Source organism: Gavia stellata, chromosome 24 (assembly GCF_030936135.1).
Source record: "Gavia stellata isolate bGavSte3 chromosome 24, bGavSte3.hap2, whole genome shotgun sequence".
Taxonomy (NCBI): domain Eukaryota; kingdom Metazoa; phylum Chordata; class Aves; order Gaviiformes; family Gaviidae; genus Gavia; species Gavia stellata.
Genome location: NC_082617.1, coordinates 11,593,678 through 11,612,569, shown reverse-complemented (window position 1 = coordinate 11,612,569; position 18,892 = coordinate 11,593,678). Strand labels below are relative to the sequence as shown.

The 18,892-nt window shown below is 42.5% G+C and overlaps 2 protein-coding genes across 3 annotated transcripts; one reads left to right on the top strand and one right to left on the bottom strand.

The window, feature by feature from the left end:
• Positions 1 to 240: 240 nt before the first annotated feature.
• On the bottom strand, positions 241 to 14,054 carry MORN5 (MORN repeat containing 5). Its single transcript, XM_059828967.1, has 5 exons — positions 14,008 to 14,054; positions 13,790 to 13,937; positions 13,338 to 13,449; positions 12,272 to 12,403; positions 241 to 320 (listed from the first exon to the last, which is right to left on the bottom strand). The coding sequence occupies exons 1-5, from the start codon at positions 14,052 to 14,054 to the stop codon at positions 241 to 243; spliced, it is 519 nt and encodes a 172-aa protein (XP_059684950.1).
• A 166-nt stretch (positions 14,055 to 14,220) lies between these two features.
• On the top strand, positions 14,221 to 16,482 carry NDUFA8 (NADH:ubiquinone oxidoreductase subunit A8). Of its 2 annotated transcripts, XM_059828917.1 has the most exons (4): positions 14,221 to 14,292; positions 14,394 to 14,557; positions 15,577 to 15,742; positions 16,235 to 16,482. In XM_059828917.1, the coding sequence occupies exons 1-4, from the start codon at positions 14,242 to 14,244 to the stop codon at positions 16,370 to 16,372; spliced, it is 519 nt and encodes a 172-aa protein (XP_059684900.1). In that variant the 5' UTR covers positions 14,221 to 14,241; the 3' UTR covers positions 16,373 to 16,482. The 2 variants fall into 2 exon arrangements, with proteins under 2 accessions (XP_059684900.1, XP_059684901.1); XM_059828918.1 differs by lacking the exon at positions 16,235 to 16,482 and having other exon boundaries at positions 15,577 to 16,228.
• Positions 16,483 to 18,892: the final 2,410 nt, after the last annotated feature.

The following is an 18,892-nucleotide window of genomic DNA, read 5'->3' as shown; positions in this document are numbered from 1 at the left end:
TATACTACACTACACACCTCTCAGGAATATTATTGTGAGTACAGTCTGCTCTTTTTCCATGGCTTTTTCTCAGCATGACTGATTAAATGATTATTCCCATTTTTGTTTGTGCTGACAGAGATGACAAAAAGATTATATTCCTGTAGAGGGAAAGGGTGAGACAAATCCCCACGGACAAATTAGTTTTATTGTGAATCAGATTACCTGCTTTGGAATATTATCGTCTAGCAAAAACTATTTTCATGGTTTCGGTTTATGTTCAATTGTTTCATCCCAAGCTTTCCGGCAGGTCCGAACGATCCATTCATGCTCATCATCATCTAAAAGGGAGATAAAAAGAACGCCAAATGTCACCATGTCAGATCTGCTCTTTGCGTCACTAGGGTCCAGCTCAAACAAGCAATTTTTCCTTTGAGAAATAAATCCATTTTTAGCCACTGGCAGCTCTTAGAACACATTTTTTTTGTTTCTTTAAAAAATGGTGTGCTGTTGTGTTGGAATTTGTCAAGGCAGGAGATACTGCATCTATGGCACTGACTCTGATTATTCATCTGTTTGATAAGATGAGCTTGGGCAGAACTATGTGATTTACACGTATAAATTTTGGTTTTTTGACTTTTTGGCAGAAGATGTGCGGGCGGTATGTTGAAACCATCAGAAATGAAGATAGACATTTTTTAAATTCTGTGTCTGCATTGCTTGTCGGTTTATGAAAAGTGAAGGTGAAGAAAAATCTCTAGTCAAAACCCAGGTTCTTGTCTTCCAGCTTTTCTTTCACTGCTGTTTTTGAAACGTACGTTACGACAGGTATCGATAAGCTGACATACTGGCCGATAGACGTATTTTAGACCATCTTCTCTGTCTCCTTGTTCATGTCTGTCATATTTATTCTCAGAGCGTAATGACAGTGTGGAAACAAAGAAAATCAAAGACAATGTAGAGAAAACCAACTGTCCAGCAAAGTTTGAATAGCAATTTTGTGTATGATTACAGAATCACAGAATCACTAAGGTTGGAAAAGACCTGTAAGATCATCAAGTCCAACCTAAAAACAAAAAAATAAGTTGGCAAATGTTAAGTTGTGGCTTCTTAGTTCCAGGGATTTCACCAGTCTTGTCTCCAAAAGCTGTTCTGCAGCCTTTTCTTTCATGTTTGTGTAGGGGAAAAGAGATCTGTAGTAGACCAGGAAAAACAAACTTCAAAAAGCCTTGAAAAAAATCAAAGTATTACTTAAAACAATACCTGTATTTATTTTTATATAAATGAAATGTATTAGAGCTGCTTCTCGTGTTTACCACTGTCTTAACAAATTCATATTAACTGCTTGTGATGTGTGTTTCTAACCTGCCTCCATCTAAATTTTAAGGGGTTTGTAGCAGCCCTTATTACCTGAAAGAATAGAGGATTGCAAGAAGGATGGAGCCAAGGGGGCCATAGTCCCGGTACTGTGACCATCTCTTGGCATAGCACAGCATCCCGTTTATTTACACAGCTGCCCTGCACAGCTGAGCGCCCTGCTTAGGTGGGGCAAAATAGATCCAGAAAGAAGCATGTTGCTTGTAAGGAGTCAAATTTTCATGGAGACCTTTTGACTGTGGAGCTGAACCTTTAAGTTAAAGCGACATGGTAGCATTTGAAATGCAAAAGGTAGGAAGGTCCTGGGAATGGAGTTGTGCTGACCTAAGAAGTGGAAGTTCACAGAAGGGTCTGTGACAAATTCGGTCTGATGCACAGGTCTTCAAGCCTGGGGGTTAATCTTACTGATTGCCGTGGGTTTCGAACGAAGTCAGCTTTGTCCTTCCTTTTTTCCTTCCTTTTTTTTTTTCATGCTACCCTCCCCTTTTTCTCATTCCTGGCCGAGTGAGTTGAGCGCAGGCCTTGGCTTCTCCTAAGGTGCTGCTCCCACGCAGCTCTGTTGCCTCCTAGCAAGAGCAGGCTGAAGGAAAGCATGTGCCAAGGCATTTGTCCCGCGTCTGAACGGCAGCGCTCGTCTGCCACCCTTGACAGCCAGTAGTCAGAAAGGCCGGTGAATCACAGGAGGTTTTCCCTTAGAGCCTGCTCTGCAGTTTGCTCTTCGCATGCAGTCACTGCTTTCCAGACAAAGCGCTGGCTTGTGCCCACTGACCCTCTGCTCATTTCCCACTCAGGGGCGCTGGCTTGCAAAAACTGGGTTTGGTGGTGAGTGCCCACCTCTGAGCAGTGCCCCAGTGACCGTGAATGGGTCAGGGAACACGCTCGTGCTGCCATTGTTCCACCAGTTCAGTCTGTAGGCTTGCTTTCATGACTGAAAAATGGTTACCATTTGGATAGAATAGCTAAGTTCAGCTCGCTCTGTGTTTCACTGACATGATCTCTTTTTCATTCCCTATGCCTATGAATCAATAGGTCCATTACAAAATACCCTGTTAATGGCACATTTCTTATTCGGGTATAAACTAGAAGCAAATAAATGCTGAAAAATAAGCTAAAAGGGAAATGAAAAAGATGAGCACTGAATCTTGCTTAAAGACCACGCAGTCCTTACAGAGGCGGAGATTCCACTGAGGGCTGCGGCAGGAATGCAAATGTGGTCCTTAAGCTTTCTTAAAAAACAACATCAAAGCCATAATCAATGTGCTGGCTTTTGTTCTATGCACTAGGTGTTCCAGCATGGTAATGATGTGATCACGTGAGCCTCGGCTATAACAGATATTGTCCAGCTTGGGTATCTCTGTGATTTTATCTGGAATCGCCTTAACTAAAAAAAATAGTTTATCTGAGCTTGTAATCATTGCAAGAAAATGAAACTTTGTCTGTTTCTGCCATGGTGAAGGAATAACCAAAACTTACACAAGCTATACATCACCACTCTCTAGCTTGTATTTGGGTACAGATACACGCGGCTCACCTGAGTACTAGAAATAATCAGCCTGCTTTCCTAGTGAGAACCCTACAGCGCTCGCCTAGCTGAGCATCAAGGGTGTAAGCGCTAAGAAAAGCAGATGCTAACTTGGCTTCGTAGAACAGGTTTCCAACATATCCTTGGTTTGCCTAGCTGGTATCCTTCTGCACTCCGGGTTTTCATGGTCTCCTAGGAGAGGACACAAGGCAGGTTGCTCTAAGGATTTTAGCCTTCCCGGACCCATCCCAAAATGTCTTGTTTCATGCAGTGATCTGATCCCATGCAAATTAAATACATGTTCATAAGCACTGCTTAACTTGCATGTACTTTAATCAGATGTAAAAACTGAATAGCTGTATGAATTTCAACTTTCTATATGAAAAGGAAAAATAGATGTAATGACTCAGTATTCCAAAAAATAACCTAAATCAAATCCCTAGAACTGCCATCCAACCCAGGCGTACTGTGCTACCGGTCCTTGGTCTAGGTAAGGGGAAATGAAAGAATTGATCCAGCATAGCGAGAAGAACCACAAACCAGAGACGAGAATGGCTCCAGGGCTAGCTATGTGAGAAGAGGCAGGGAAATATTAGAATGTAAAGAGTTAAGCTATGGTAAAACATACTTTTGCTACACTAAAGAAGACTGGTTGATAATTACTGTAGTTTTAGGGCTATTTGAATCAGTGCAGCTGCAACCTCTTCAGTAGTAACCCCTGAAACAAGACAAACTGGGTTTATTGTACTGAACAAGTCTTAAAGCTCCTCCCTGATTGTTAGTAATTGGCAGCAATGGACTTAACAGCCTCTTGACTACCCTTTTTACACTCTACCTGACTGTGCAGCTAACAATTTAAATCACAGATGCCGATCCTTCTTTGTGGCAGCTGCTTGTTAACTACACGTTCCTCTTTTTCTGTCACTGGCTGCTTCCATAACCCTGCAACACCAGGGTTAGATTGGAGAATCACATTTCATCAATATTTAAAATGGAATTAAACCTTGAAGTTTGATTAATGCTACCAGATAGTGAGTTGTAATTACTATTTTGCAAATTGCAATTGTTTGAATATGTTAATATGATTGTCTAAGCACATCTTCACCTTCAGAAGTAATTTTCCCTTTAAAAAAGATTTGAAAAAAATACAAACTCTTTAATCAGTGGTAAATTATCACCCTGTGCACAATTAGGTACTATGGGGTTCTTCATGTTGTGTGCTGAATTTTGTGACAGCAAATTTATCTTTAAAAGTTTATCCATTTTTTTAGATTTTCCTCAGTAGACTATACATTCATGGACAGACTTGCTGAAACAGGACTAACCATGTTGATATTTGAAGGTAAAGAAAAAAAGCTTTGTCGGAAAATTTTATTGCAATCTGGTGTATCCCTCTTCAGTTAGTAAATGTTAACAAGTTATTTCTTCCAAAGTTAGTGAAATATAGTGATGATTATAATGACATATCATTGAAATCTTGAAATGGAGAGAGATAACGAGCGATCTTAATGGATGAGCTGTTAGGATATATGCAAATATTGGCTGATTCTTTTGAATTATTTTCTTGTGTCTCAATCAAAAATAAGATCAGTTTTCTAGCACCCAAAAAATATATTTTGAACATTGTGGGCCAGATCCTCAGCCAGCCCAAATTAGGATAGCTTCTCTTCTATTTTTGTAATTAATTCAGGCTGTTTTCATTAAGCAGGCAGAGGCATACGGAGCCAACCCCGGTAGGCACCTGCATGACCGATCCCCGAAACAGCATCTGCCCACAGTAGATGATTAACCAGGGGTGCAAGTCCTACTGATCTACTGTTGGACACTGTCTACACAGTCAACAGGTCAGTTTGGATAGAGTCTTTTTAGGCAAATAAGACCCAACTACATCCGTTGGTTGTCCTGTGTTCCCGTAAGTAGCCCATTTCAAAATTAGCTCTTGCTTTGCAAGTTTCTTCCTTGTTTTGGATGGCTGTAGGGGAAGCTCCAAATGCCAGCAAGGTCCAAACAAGTGTCTGTCAAAAATGCTGTTAGGTGTATTCCACAGTGAGCTCAAACTGCAGCCCACTTAAATCAGTGGATTTCTGCTCAGCATCTCTGCAAAATGAAACCACTTGTCTAATTTTCAATGTTCAGCCTAAAAGTAGTGGCAGAAGAGGCTTCCCCAACTACACACTCCAGATTTATCTCTTAACTAGGATTAGAAACAGCTGAAAATTCAGGGTGGGCTTGCTTCAGGGTGCTTCCAAGGGACGACTTGAAAATACACTGTAATTTAGGTGCATTTAATCTTCCTATATTAAATGCATATTGCAAAGTTTAGAATTATTAGCTTCTAGCTATCGCATTTCTGTGTTGCTTATGGAAACCTTAGCTGTGAGAGACTTCTTAGGACTCTGCATGCTTAGGTGTCTGCTGTGGTGCAGAGTGTGGAGACTGTCAGCAAACAGCAGTATTGTAGTGTAGGCTTCCAGATTTGCCCTCTTAACTAATGCTTTCCCAGGAAACCACCTAGAGGTGTGCAGGAAGATGTACTGCACTGAAATTAGAATACTTAGTGGCTTACACAGGGAAAGAAACTGCATTGTTCACCTTAAAAACCTTGTCTGACTCTGTGTTAGGTCTTCATACTGCACTTTGTAGTGGTACGTGTTCCTGGTGTCTTAAAGGCTTTGTCTACACTGGAGGCCTGATGCACTCCCCAGTGCACTCCAAAATTCAGATCCTTGGTTCCCTCCTCCGCCCAAAGGCAAGTTGGGACCAGACTTGAGTGGGCATCGTCCCTTCGTTCACTCTCGCTTCCGTTAAAGGCCATGGGAGCAAGGAGGGAAGTAGATGTGCCCTGGTATGTGCCTCTGAAGTAGATGTGCCCTGGTTAGTGCCTCCGTCAGGACAGTCGGAGGCTCACAGCTCCAGCGTACCCTGAGGACACAGCCGTGTGGTAAGAGCAGCTTTCCATGACTACGGTTTGTAAGAGGGTGTGTTTACAATAGACAATCCTTGAACAAGAGCTGAGTTTCCTCTGGGTTTGCAGAGGGCCAAGCACACACAGACCATTGTAAACAACAATATCATTTAATTCTTTCGCATGCCTGACTCCTCCCATCACCCGCAGTGCAGTTTATCGTGTTCTTCCACTACACAATTACAATCACATGTGATAGCATCTCAGCCATGCATTCTGCCTGGCACACCCTTTTCACTTCCACTGTCCCCTCCGGGTCCCTAGCACCACTTTCCTTACTGCCCCTGACCCTACCAACATCAAGGCTGGCAAGAAAATGGAAAATATGTTTTCAATTAACCTTTGCTTCCACCCACAAATTCTCACCCTTCCATTTACTTTTAATTACTGTAATTCCAAAATGGCCTCCAAATGAACTTTCCAGCTCCTGTAAAACTTGTTTTCACATGAACTGTATAGTTGAATATAAGAGCATATAAGACTTGTGTATAACCTATCATCTAATGGATTCACAATGGCTATCACACAAAGTTGTTATTCTTGGCATGCCGCTATTTGGAACTGAAACTTTCACAGTTTTCAAAATGATAAGTATTTTAAGACCAGGAAATCACTCGAAATGATATATCTGCAAAAGCTATAGCTACTGAAATTACTGTAGTAACCTACACCGTGATGCATATATTAATACTATGATTGTTGGTTATAGTATTGAATATAAATCATATTGGTTCATAGTCTATTTTACTGAATGAAGGATATTTTATATTAAAACATGTAAGCCAAATTTAATCTAAAAATATTTTCTTGGTTACACGGATGAGAGGTCTCGAACTATCTCTGTCACCTGAGCAGACTTTGACGCTGAGAAAGACATAATAAGTATGCACTTTGCAATGGCATTCAAAATGTGCCTGATCTTAACACATTCCTGTATAAAAAGATATGAAAAGAGCATATGATGGGTAGGAGAATTGGTCCAACATTTTAAAAAGTGTTTAGGGTAGAGTAAGAATAGACATGAAGCTACTTCTCGTAGGAGTCTGGGACCTTCTTTGTAAATGAAGCAGACTCAATTTCCTTCTGCCATCTTCACTTCAATACTCATTCGTTTGCCTTGCCCACTCAGCAGTCTCCAGTTTGATACTTCCTAACCTTCTGCCTCTCCTCCTTCTAAGATTTGGCTCCTCAACTAATTCCTTTGTTAAGCATTGAAGATTATTTAGGTCCAAAGCTCTCACAGCAGGACAAAAGCTATCTATCTAACTAAAAATAGGAAGAGAGAGACAGGAGACACTGGGCGATCCAGACGAAAGAGTTACAATACAATTTCTAACCTTCCTCTTATTGTAACATTTTTCGAATCTTCTGACTATCATAGAAGCAGTGAGTCTGGAAAGCAAGTACCGGCAAACTGGAATTGTATGAACGTGGGCAGAAAAACTATGTCCTGGGACTAGACACAAGAGAAAAACGTATATGGGAAATAGAGGAGACAAGAGCGAAAGGTGAATTTGTATGGACTTGTGTGGAGCCTTGTGGGCAAAGAAGACAAGCTGAGTGCCATGCCAGAGAGAGAAAACATTTTTTGCAATGGTATTGTGGAGGAATATGAATCAAAGAGGCCAGAAAGAGGAGTCAGCAGTAAAAAGGACAAGCACTCCAGCTGTTGCAAGAAAAGCAAGGGGCTACTCGCATTCGCGTGCTCTACTTGTGTAAACGGAGAGTAGTATTGGCTCTCGGTTTTACAAACCCCTGTTTTCAGAAAGAAGTTTGTCAGCCAAAGTAAAGAGAAAAAGATCAATGGATTGCAATAAACAGCGTTTAACATAAAAATGAGTGAAATTTACAATTCAGTTAACTTGTTAAATGTTAAAAAATCAGCAAACAATAGACACAATTTGTTTTGTTCAGAGCCCAGAGGTAGAGACCAAATCCTCTAAATTAATTTCTGCAAAAGCTGGGGGTTTTTTCCAAACAGGTCTGGATCCTATTCGTTGTAGAATATACTGATTACCAACTATTTTTAAGAGCTTTACACAAACATTATTTCTTTTGTTGTGTGAAATGCAGAATCAGCCATCTGGCAAATGCCCCAGAGCTAAAATCTTTTACATGACATATAATTCAAAATGATTAAATATACAACAGAAAATAGCTATAGCATTGCACTTAAAATAGCATGAACTTTTACTGCCGATCAAAACTGATTTCTTTAGCTTAACAAGTATCCAAAGAACAATTATTTGAAGAGCTTTTAAGAGTTTCAATATGTAGGAACTAAACCTCATCTAAATTCAGTATCTTAGGTCAAATAAAAAAGAAACAAATGTACAAAAGATTAAATGGTCCTGCGTTATAAGTAGATATTTAAATCTATGGGAAGCTAAATTCATTCGAACAAAAATACTATATTCCCTCTGTATGTGTATTGCTGGGGCTTTCCTCTCCATTGCTAAGGGCATCTGCCAAAACAGCTCTTACATTCTTAGGCAATGACTAGGGACTAGCCTGGAATCAGACTGTTCATCCACTCCCTCCATCATCAGAACGGGCAATTTCAAAGAAGAACAGGGAATAAAGCTCCGTGCATGATCCCTAAGTGCAGTCAATCTTTTTTCCTGCACCACAGTCGACTTGAAGTTAAACTTGCTGTCTTTTTTCCAGAAATACTCCAGGCCTGAAAAATTGCCAGGTCCTCATCCCACACCCAGTGCTCCAGTAGTTTATGAGAAAGAGCACGCAAACATCTGCATGTATTTGGGGTACATGAGGGTAGGTACAGAAATATTACCCTGCGTAATTATTGAGTGGTTATGGCTCTGTTTCTCAACTACATTTTTCAGACAAGTCAAAGTCTACATTTCCCAAAAAGCACTTGGTGCAAGTCAGCTCTGAGTTGTAAGACAAAAAATTCTAAATGTAGGAGGTTTATCTCAGGGATTTGCATACTTGGATAAACCTGAAATGGATGAATACGTCGCTGCCGACTTTCCGAACAATTTTCCATCTAAATTCTTTCAGACCAAGAATGAGAACCTTCATCCCAAGGTAACAATGTGAGGAAACTGTAAGTCTGTGATTACTAGGGCTTAGAATGAGAATGGCTTTGCACCCTTGTCTGTGGAGTTGGGTCAGCCTCACAACCAAGGAACCTCAGACGTTCTAACCCCAGACTTTTCTAAACTGTAATAAAATAATATTCTTGAATCTTGACCTTTTCAGCTCATAATGATTCCTGAAGCAGCAGGATTTTTCCTGCTGCTTTTTAAAAGACTTTCAGGTTTGTAGAAATCCTAAGCTGATTGCTGGCTGGCTTGGGATTGCAGCAACACCAAAAACTCTGCTCTTGATGAGACACTTGTCCTGGTTTTCCAGGCTTAATCCTGCTCTTACTAACATGCGTGTTAATTCAGTTACCCAACTGAGCTTTTAGTGTAAAGGCAGGCTTTGTGTCTTCCTGCTCTTGATGTTGTATGAAGACATGCATACATTTCAGGTAATATTGACTGCAGTATAGAAAGCTACCCTGTGCATCATACACATACTAACTAAACCTGAAGATGGAATATGGAAGTAGTAGCATAGATATTCTCCTATTACAAAGAGGAAAAGCATGTTTTATATTATTTAACCCATCCTTGGGAGAACCACAGGAGAAACAAGAGGAATTTTCATCAAAAGTATCTTTGCTTTTCATCAAAAGAGAGGTGACCCAGGCAATCTCCTATAATCTCTTCCCTATCAGTAGGACAAAATTTCTATTTTTGTTGGTATTTTCTTTTTGAAAGCTATGGGCTTCTCCGACATTCAGGGGTCCTAAAACCTGAATGTCACTGCTCTTCTTGTACCTCCCTGCTTTGCATTAAACATATCATATATTTTCTACTTTTCACTGAAAAAATTGGGAAATCTTCCCATCTTTCTATTGACCAAACACTGTTACAAAGGTGCCAGGAGTCCTATTTCTGGAAAGAAAAAAAAAAAAATTAATACTCCTAGTGAAACAGGAGTCTAGTCCTAGAATCTATTCAAAATAAACAACGTCTCTTCTTACAAATGAGCACTCCCATTCTTATTTATGTGTCCAATTTTGCGTACTTCGCAATACTGGAAAAAAGAAAAGATTGAAGAACACATGGAGAATCAAGAGAAATTTGAGCATCCCCAAGGAAACAGAGGTTTAGGGACGGAGTATTAACTGCAAGATTGTAATGAGAATTTGGAAAAGTTTGCTAGATAAAAACGTATAACAAAACTGTTGCTGTCATTTCATTCCCTGGGCCTGATTATGTTTCCATGATGGGCCTTTGCACTGCTTTAACAGTAAGAGCCCTTTAAGTAAATGAGTATCAGACCTCCACGCTAGTGAAATGCAAGGCTTGCCAAATTTAACAGGAGTCTCTACGGTACTCTACATCCACTCATCTTGACAAAGAAGTGGTGGAAGCAAACTCCGTAGTTTCAAATGGCGTCTATTTTCTTCTCTTTTGGAGTGGTACCTGGATGCTGCCAGTTGGGCAGGCACGTCAGTGCCAAGGCTGTGTGCTTCCTTGCCCCCTTTCACAAACAGCCGAGAAACAATCAGAAATTGCTTCATAATAGGGCCAGGGTGAAAGGTGAGAACTGGAGTGTTCTGAAAGCCTGCTGCTAGACCTGAGGAAGATAGTGTCATTTTGGTAAACCTGTCAAGCTGTTGTAAGAACTTCCTGAATGCTTCCTACCATCTGCTTTTGATGCTTTCAAGACTTGGCTGGAAGCCTGGAGGTTTTCCTGCTCCTTCCTGCCCAACCTATAATGGAGTAATTCTGGATCTGTTCCCTGTCATCCCAGCCTCTTCCTCAGTTTCTTCTGCTTACAGCTGGGGTTTTTTAATTTTTTTTTTTCTTTACTGCAGTGGCCTTGTGCCCTGAATCATCTCTCCTGGGGCAGTAAGAGTTCCTCTGATGTCGAACAAGTGCCGGGTTTTTCAATTGTGTTCATGTTCTTGAGAGGAAGGGTCTGGCCTACACGACACATTCCTTCTTCACACTCACATCAACAAGTTTAACTTTGTGTACAGGGCTCTCAATGGAATGGCTACACAAAGCACATCTCCAACGACTCCGTCAGACTGCATGCTGCGCTGGTCTGGTTACCGAATATTGATTGATATAATTTGTAGGGTTTGAGATAAATGTCATAAAGGACAATGAGTTCAAAGAACAGATTAAAAAACAATAAATTGAATTCCAAGGCGTTCCCTCCTGTACTAATCTGTGTAGGTTCCTGTGTTTTTGGAAAGCGTGTTGCTTATCTTCCTCATCAGTAGGCCCACTGCATTCCAGTATTTTGGATCAATGCCATTTGTAATAATCTAGATCAGTTTTTATTCAACGTTTATAAAACAGGCCATGTATCATAGGGTATATTTTATAGCAGATGGTATCTCCAATTCATTTAACCCCCCCTTCACTTCCCTCCTCCAATATCACAGCACGTACTTATAAAAGCTCTTGAAAGTAGAGCTGAGCAAAATTTTTTACAACAAATAGTAAATTTGCTGAAAAATGGAGTTTCCAAGCAACAAACCTGTTAAACTGTGGCACACTGAAAATTAAATGTTCTGTCTTCTAGAAACACCAGGTCTTGCAATTTGGACATTTAGTGGGGGGGGGAAGTGAGGTGGGTGGATGGTTGCTTTCAGAAATAATTCTCATTTTTAAAAAATCTGCACTAAAAAGGGGATAAACATAAAGGTTAAATACCCAGGACACAAGCATTTGTTTCAGGTCAGATTACATTTTTTGAGCTACCCCAGTGTCAATTGTTTGTGGACCTTCTATGTGTTTTTAATTTGAAAAGTTTCTCTTTTGACCTGATGAGAAGTAATTTGCCCTAAGGCTTATTAATTTGGGGACTCACCCACAAGACCCAGTATTTGCCAGACTCTGCTCAAAACACAGCTCTACAAGGTGACAAGAAAGTTTCCTGTTCAGCAGGGTATTTAAACATAGGCCTAAGACTCATTTCAATAACATGGACTGTTCTAACATGTAGAGATAAGCACGTGCTTAAGCACTTTGCTGGTTCACAACAGAGTTTATTAGCTTTCAGGATCAATGAGGTACACCTTACAACCACTCCCTTGCCTGAGATTGTAACGGAAGAGATTGAAGATTTTCCTGAGATTAACACACCAAACGGTAATAAAATATATTTATTCATATCTGCTTGGGAATACTTCATTGTAATTTTGCAAAATATGATTTATACAACTCTGGGAATACATAAATCACTGATAAAAATAAATAAGTAAAAAAAAATTTAGCTCAGTGATAACAGAACCAAATCGTGGACTTTTTTATGTTTTAGCTTTAATCACACATCCTAGAAGATATGACAAATAAGCTCATCTTAGTTTACCTTGCAGAAGAAGTTAATCATACCTGCATTTCTCAGAAACCTGAGTTTGTAGTCAACAATAACTCTGGTTTCAGGATTATAGAATCCATCACCACAGTCGTAACATCCTTCCGGGATTTTTCTGGGAGGATCCAGATTTGTAAGCTGAGAAATGCCTGAATAAAAAAAAAAAAAAAAACAAAACAAAGGGTTTGCTTTATTTTGCTTTTATGTTTTTTTTGCATTTGTGCTGTTGATCAAGGTAACTAACAAATATTACATCTCCATGGCATTTGCTGAAAAACAATGCAGTTATCTTACAATAAATTTTATAAAACCTTTTACCAGTTTTCCAGACGGAGAAAATGAAAATGGAAAAATCCATAGACAAAAAGTGTGTCATAAAAAGATATCACTTTGATTTCCTCATTCACGGTCCTGTGATTCAGCCCACTAAGCCAACATTACACATATGACCCCAAACCCCAAAATGGGGCCAGGAGAGTCTTGCTGGCCTCACAGAGCAGCTACATGTCATTGCTAAAATATTCTATGTAGAAAGAAGAGTATTTTATGTATTACGTTACATATTTTACTCACTTGTTCCTTATAAATCTTTTCACCTTTTGACTACAGAGAAATCATAACATTATACAAGCCTTTAGCAGAAATATAGACTGGACACAAATGTTTATTGTGGTATCTACTAAGAAGCTACATGGGACAGACGCGTTCAAATATCATTTGATGTTCTGGATGTAAATTAGTTGCTTTGGCTCAACTTTTCTGTATTAAAAGCACACTGGTAATGCAGTGAAGGTGAAATGTATAAAAGGGTTAATCAGGGTATCAAAAGCTGTCGATTACAAAGCCCTGTCCTGCGGGTCATCACTCAAGAAGAGACCACGCTGTGGACGTAATGCTGCATCCTGCGCTGCGCCGGTGGAAGGTGGTGTCAGCATTCTTCTGGCAGCGTCGTATGGTTGGGTCCTGAAATTAGCCAGAGCATTTCTGCTCCATGTTACTCATGTAGCTGAATTAATCTTTCTTAAGGAAAGTTGTTAGTTTAATTCCTTCCAGACTCGTAGGATTGCAAACGCAATTCAGTACCTGCTGGTTTAAGACCAGAACAGATTTCTGTATAAAATCTTCTGTCGTAGCCATCACAGTATTGCCATTTTTTATCTTTGTATTCGAGACCATCTGCAAAAGTGTATTTCCCCTGCAAAACATGTTCAAGCACCGAGTTAATAAACATGATGGATGGGTTGAGCACGAACAAGGCCGGTCTTCCCACTGCCAAAAATGTGCGTTAGCTGAGCAGGGCGAGTGCACGGTTCAGCTGGGCTTTAAACAGCGCGGGGAACCGCGCCTGCGAGATGCCCGGCCACCAGCAGCCTCGCCCTCGCACCTTTGGGCGCGAGATGCCGCCGAGGGGACGAAAAATTGGCTTGGCTCGGAAATGCGCGTGTTTCACCCCAAACCTTCTCCGCGCCCTGGCGACGGGGCCCCCTCGGGGCGGGGCGGGGCGGGGCGGGGGCCGGCCTCCCCCCCCCGGGTACCTGCGTGGGCACCCCGCGGTGCCAGACGGCCCGGTATCTGCCGCCGTTGGGGAAGCGCAGCTCTCCCTCGCCGTCAAACATCCCGTCCCTCAGCGCCCCCCGGTACTCGGTGCCCGTCGGCAGCGTGTAGGAGCCCCGTCCCTCCATCCTGGAAGAGACAGGACGGTTGGGGAGGGCGGGCGGGCACCCCCGCGCCCCCCGCGCCCCGCCGGGCCCACCTGCCGCGCACGGTGCCCCCGCTGTAACGGCCGCCCGCCGCCTGCATGGCAGCCCGGCCCGACGGCGCGGCGACGTCGCCATGGCAACGCCGCCGCTGCCGGGGCGCCGCGGGGACCGAAAGCTCCACCCCCCGCTGCTGCCGCGCATGCGCGCTCCCGCCCCCTGCCGGCGGCGCGTGCGCGGTGGCGGGCGGGCGCTGAGGGGAGCTCAAGGAGAGCGGCGCCGCCGCCGCCATGCCCGGCTCCCTGCAGGTGCCCTCCCTGGAGGAGCTCGACGTGCAGGAGGTGAGTGAGGGCCCGCCGCCGCCGGGCCCTTTCCCCGCGGGGCAGCGCGGCGGGCCGGCGCCGAGGCGGGCCGCCCCCATTGCCGCTCTGCCCCGCTGTAGGTGAAAGTCAGCTCGGCCGTGCTGAAGGCCGCGGCCCACCACTACGGCGCGCAGTGCGACCGCCCCAACAAGGAGTTCATGCTGTGCCGCTGGGAGGAGAAGGACCCGCGGAAGTGCCTGCGGGAGGGCCGCCAGGTCAACCAGTGCGCCCTCGACTTCTTCAGGTGAGCGGGGCCCCCGGCGGGCCTCCCCCGGCGGCCGCCCGCCTCCCAGCGCCGCGGAGAGCCCCGCTGCTGCGGCCGCCCGACCGCCGGAGGCCCTCGTCTGCCCTGAGGGTGAACCTACTTGGGGGGATCTCCCGGTGTCGTGTGCTCTTGCCGAGCTTTGTTACTCGAGCGCTGGCAGTCGCTCGGTTTAATTAAAAATGCCGCCACCGTCACGGCCTTCAAAGTCTTTATTCTTGCTTCTTTAACTCTTGGGGGTAGAAGCCGCACCTGTTTTGTTTTATTCATACGTGAATTTATCCTTTCATATGAAGCTCTATGGCTTCTGTTCCAGAGTAAGCGGCCTAGGTTTTTGTTGGGTTAGCAAAGGAACGCAGGGGGTGGTGGAAGGTTTGCTGCTTCTGCACCTTGCAACTGCGTTATGCAATCCAGGAAACCAACCTAAGTTTTGCGCTGTCTGTCCTCTCTCTGTCACAGGCGTGCTACTGTGAAAGCTCAAGTAGGTGCACCATTTGCCTCTTCTGACCGAAAATGTAGATCCAAGGCATGTGCCAGTATCATGTTTTTAAGTTGCTAATAAAAGGCCCAGTTTAATTAGCTTGAAGCTTGTCCACTTCCAGTATAGCAGCTAGTAATCAGAAACTCTTGTTCTAAGCATGTGTTCTTGAGCTGAATTTGGAAGCATTAGAGCATTGTATAATGTACACAAAGTTATCTGGCAAAACAAGGATCTCATATGGAGGAGCTGTGTACACCTACCTAGCAAGAATACCTTCCATATGCTGGTTAAGTTACTGCTATCCCTACTTGTAGCTACAATGATACAAATTTTACTGGTATTGGTATCAAGTCCTGTTTAATGATGCTTCAAATACTGACTTCTCTGAAGACTTTAAATGTTCTGGAGAACTTAAAACTACAAAAACCACTTTATCACAATTAGAGGTTTGAATGAGTAAGAGAAAAAGGCATTAAATTATAACAGTTGCTAAAAGTTTTCTTTCTGTGATCTCTTACAGGAAGATTAAGACGCACTGTGCGGAGCCATTTACTGAGTACTGGACGTGCATTGACTATACCAACTTGCAGGAGCTCCGTCGATGCCGAAAGCAGCAGGCAGTATTTGATAACTGTGTGCTGGAGAAGTTGGGTTGGGTGAGACCTGATCTGGGAATGCTCTCTAAGGTAACTTCATACCTTTTTGATTCAGTAGCCAGATTGTTCTCTCCCTTCTTACAGACATTTTCTCCAGACCAGGTCTCAAACTCTTCTCCTGGCCAGAAGGTAATTCGTGAACTTGATGCTGGAAGCTTGTGGACTTTACTAGAAGTCAAGACTCTGTCAATGTTCTCCAGCCTTGGGAGTGTATACATTCGTTTCCCAGAAGACTTGCACTTTTCTTAGACTTACTTTTTTTTGCTTTTCCTAGCCCAGAGACCTTTCCTTTAGGAGTAAAGCTCACAAACATGTAGAACTACTCTGTAGTTATGAGTGAAATGCCCCTCCCTGCCCTTTTTTTAGAAGTACTCTGGAGACAGGGGCTCTCATCAGATCAACAATGTGTCCTTAGCGTCGTTTGGTACTTGTTGGTAGTTCTTCCTTTAAGTTCTGACTCAGTCTAGCTTTTTCTATTAAATGCTGTGAGAACTCATATCATTTCTTCTTTTTTCTTTCCAGGTTACAAAAGTGAAGACAGACCGTCCTATGCCTGAGAATGCCTATCACTCTAGACCTAGACCAGAGCCAAATCCACCCATTGAAGGAGAGCTGAAGCCTTCTCCGTTTGGCAGTAGGCTCTTTTTCTGGTCCTGGTAAAGTGGGCAGACTGTGCTGTAACTAAAGTGCAAGGATGTATTGCTTGCAAATGTAAATTGTCCAGTATGCGTTGGGTGTAACTTTAATGATTAAAGAACCCCAAACCATTACATGGCTTAGTAGACTTCTTTAAACCTACTCACACATCATAGCAACTAAAAAAATATATTTCCCCGTTTTACGCAGTGCTCTTTGCAGTCATGTAGCCCTTAGGACCGTCTTAACACTAGTCATGTCAGTTGCTTGATAGTGGCTACCAGGCTTGTCCGAGGTGTGTATTAATGTAGCCTGAGTCTTTGACCACTGCTTCAATCAATAAGAAACTGGTGTGAGACTTTATTTATTTACTTACTGAGAACACTGCCACTTGGATTAAGGAAACTTTTAAGAACAAACAAGTGGCTACTGTCTTCCCTTAGTCTTGCAACTGATAGTCGTGCATTTTTTTCCAAGGGACTCCTTCTGTGTAGGTTTAACCTAAAATCTGTCTTGAAGCACGGATTTAGTCGAACCTGTGACTTTGACTAGGTATGAGGTCAGTACTGTTTCTGATGTAAAGATCCTTGTTCTACTTACCAGCTACTCATTCCTCATGCAGCTAGGTTAGTGGCTTCCATTTTTTTATTGGGGGAACACAAGCTACTTCATCAGAAAAATTACACTAAATTTTCAACACCTTTAAGGAAAAATTATCTCCTAAAGGATCTTCCAGTCCCATTAAGCAGTGTAAGAAGGTGGCTTGTCTTCTGCCTTAAGGCCCTGACTTGAGGGATTTGGGGCCGATCCAAAAGTCTTATGTTTCATAGGAAGTAGATCTAGTCTTTCCTCCACTTCCACCCAATAGCAAGAACCTTATTACAAAGGTCAGAAAAAACGAAATGAATTTGTTTTCACAAAGCTGTGTGCAGTTTACCTTGCTCTGGGCCAGATGGCATAGCCTGAATCATAGCAAAGACTTGAATATCCTTGAGTAGCCTGGCCGTTATTAGGATCTGAAGATTTACCATCTTGTTTGGGGTAGGATTAAACTGTAATGGGTCTGTAGCTGCAGCATATGTTTCTGATACATGGAGCTAGAGGGGAAAATTATATAACATTTATCTAAAAATAGCTCATGCGCTGTGTGGCTCATGGGTTCTTGCTACTTTCTGCTTGGGTGTGTTGACTGAAACTCAAAGCAGGTGCTATGGCTTACATGTTTGCATTTTAATGTACATATCATGCTGTCTTAGCAGCTCCTTGTCTAAATCTGTGAGATGGTGTGCACCTTTGCAGTTTCTCCTTGCAGATCGCTGCCAGCATTTCAGAGCAGCCGCGTATTGCTGAAGAAAGATAACCTCTTTTCTGCAGAGATTGGAATTGGGACAAGCTTGAGGTCTAATTACATTCAGCTGAGTGAGTGGAATGAGGTTTGGCCAAGTAGAGGGTAAATTGTTCTGGGATGTTAACACGTGTCACATCTGATCTTTTGTTGCTGACCCACTCCAATAGTTAGGCAACCTCCCAGAAAGACTTTTTAGATATTGTTTACTATGTTTTGCTAATAACTTACTATTGTCAGCATAGCGTATGAAACATTGCACTGCTGAACATCTGCTTTTGAATAAACAGGCATGGGCATTCCAGTAGTCAGCCCCTAATCATAATTAAAGTGTATTTTTCCCATTAAATTGCTTCTGAAAAGAATGACATGCATAAATAGGGGGCAGTTTTTTTAAACAGCCTTTTATGAACCCCACCCTTTAGTTGGCTAGTACTGTAAGCAAAAAAAATAGTGATTTATGCTGCAGCTTCAAAAGTTTAAGACTGTTCATCTGTTTCATGACAGCTGAATATATTACCTCTTGGGTCAGAGGTGGTTGATCCAGTAATGATGCACTGACCACGTTCAAAAGTCAGAATTAACTGTCTGCTCGCCTAGATTCCCTCTTCAGTTTCAAGCAGGGGTGGGCAGGTGAATGTACAAAAGAGAACAGCAGAGAAGGACAACAAAGTGATAAAGTCAAGTAGAGTTCAGATGTACTGTGAGCACTTCTTTCATTAACCTCTTTGAGACAATTGCTTCTTGTCTTTATCTCTTGCCTGAATCTCTGCGAAAAAGTGTTGCCAGAGGTCTGTTTCTTGGCACTTCGGACAGTGCCTGTATGTAGCTATTTCTGTTCAAAATCGTTGTGCGGCTTTACTCAAATATAGATGCCCCCTTTGGAGCTGTAATGTTTTCTTGGAAACTGTAGAACAAGTGAATGTCAAGACTGAGTAAAGACCATAAAAGTATTTTTGAGGAGTGTATCTTGACGTTTTTTTGGCAGATGGAGAGCAGATGCGTACAGATTCAACACAGATATTTTACTGGCGATGTGAGGAGTGTTACTTGTTATGTTGTAGGCTCTTAGCTCTGGCCAGAGCTTCTAACCACGTGTCAAACTAACAAAATGTTATGCCAGTGTCGTGGTAGCTTGCCACACTATGGGTTAGATTAGGCAGAACCTGCTTTGTTCTTTCAGATTATGGATGGGAAGA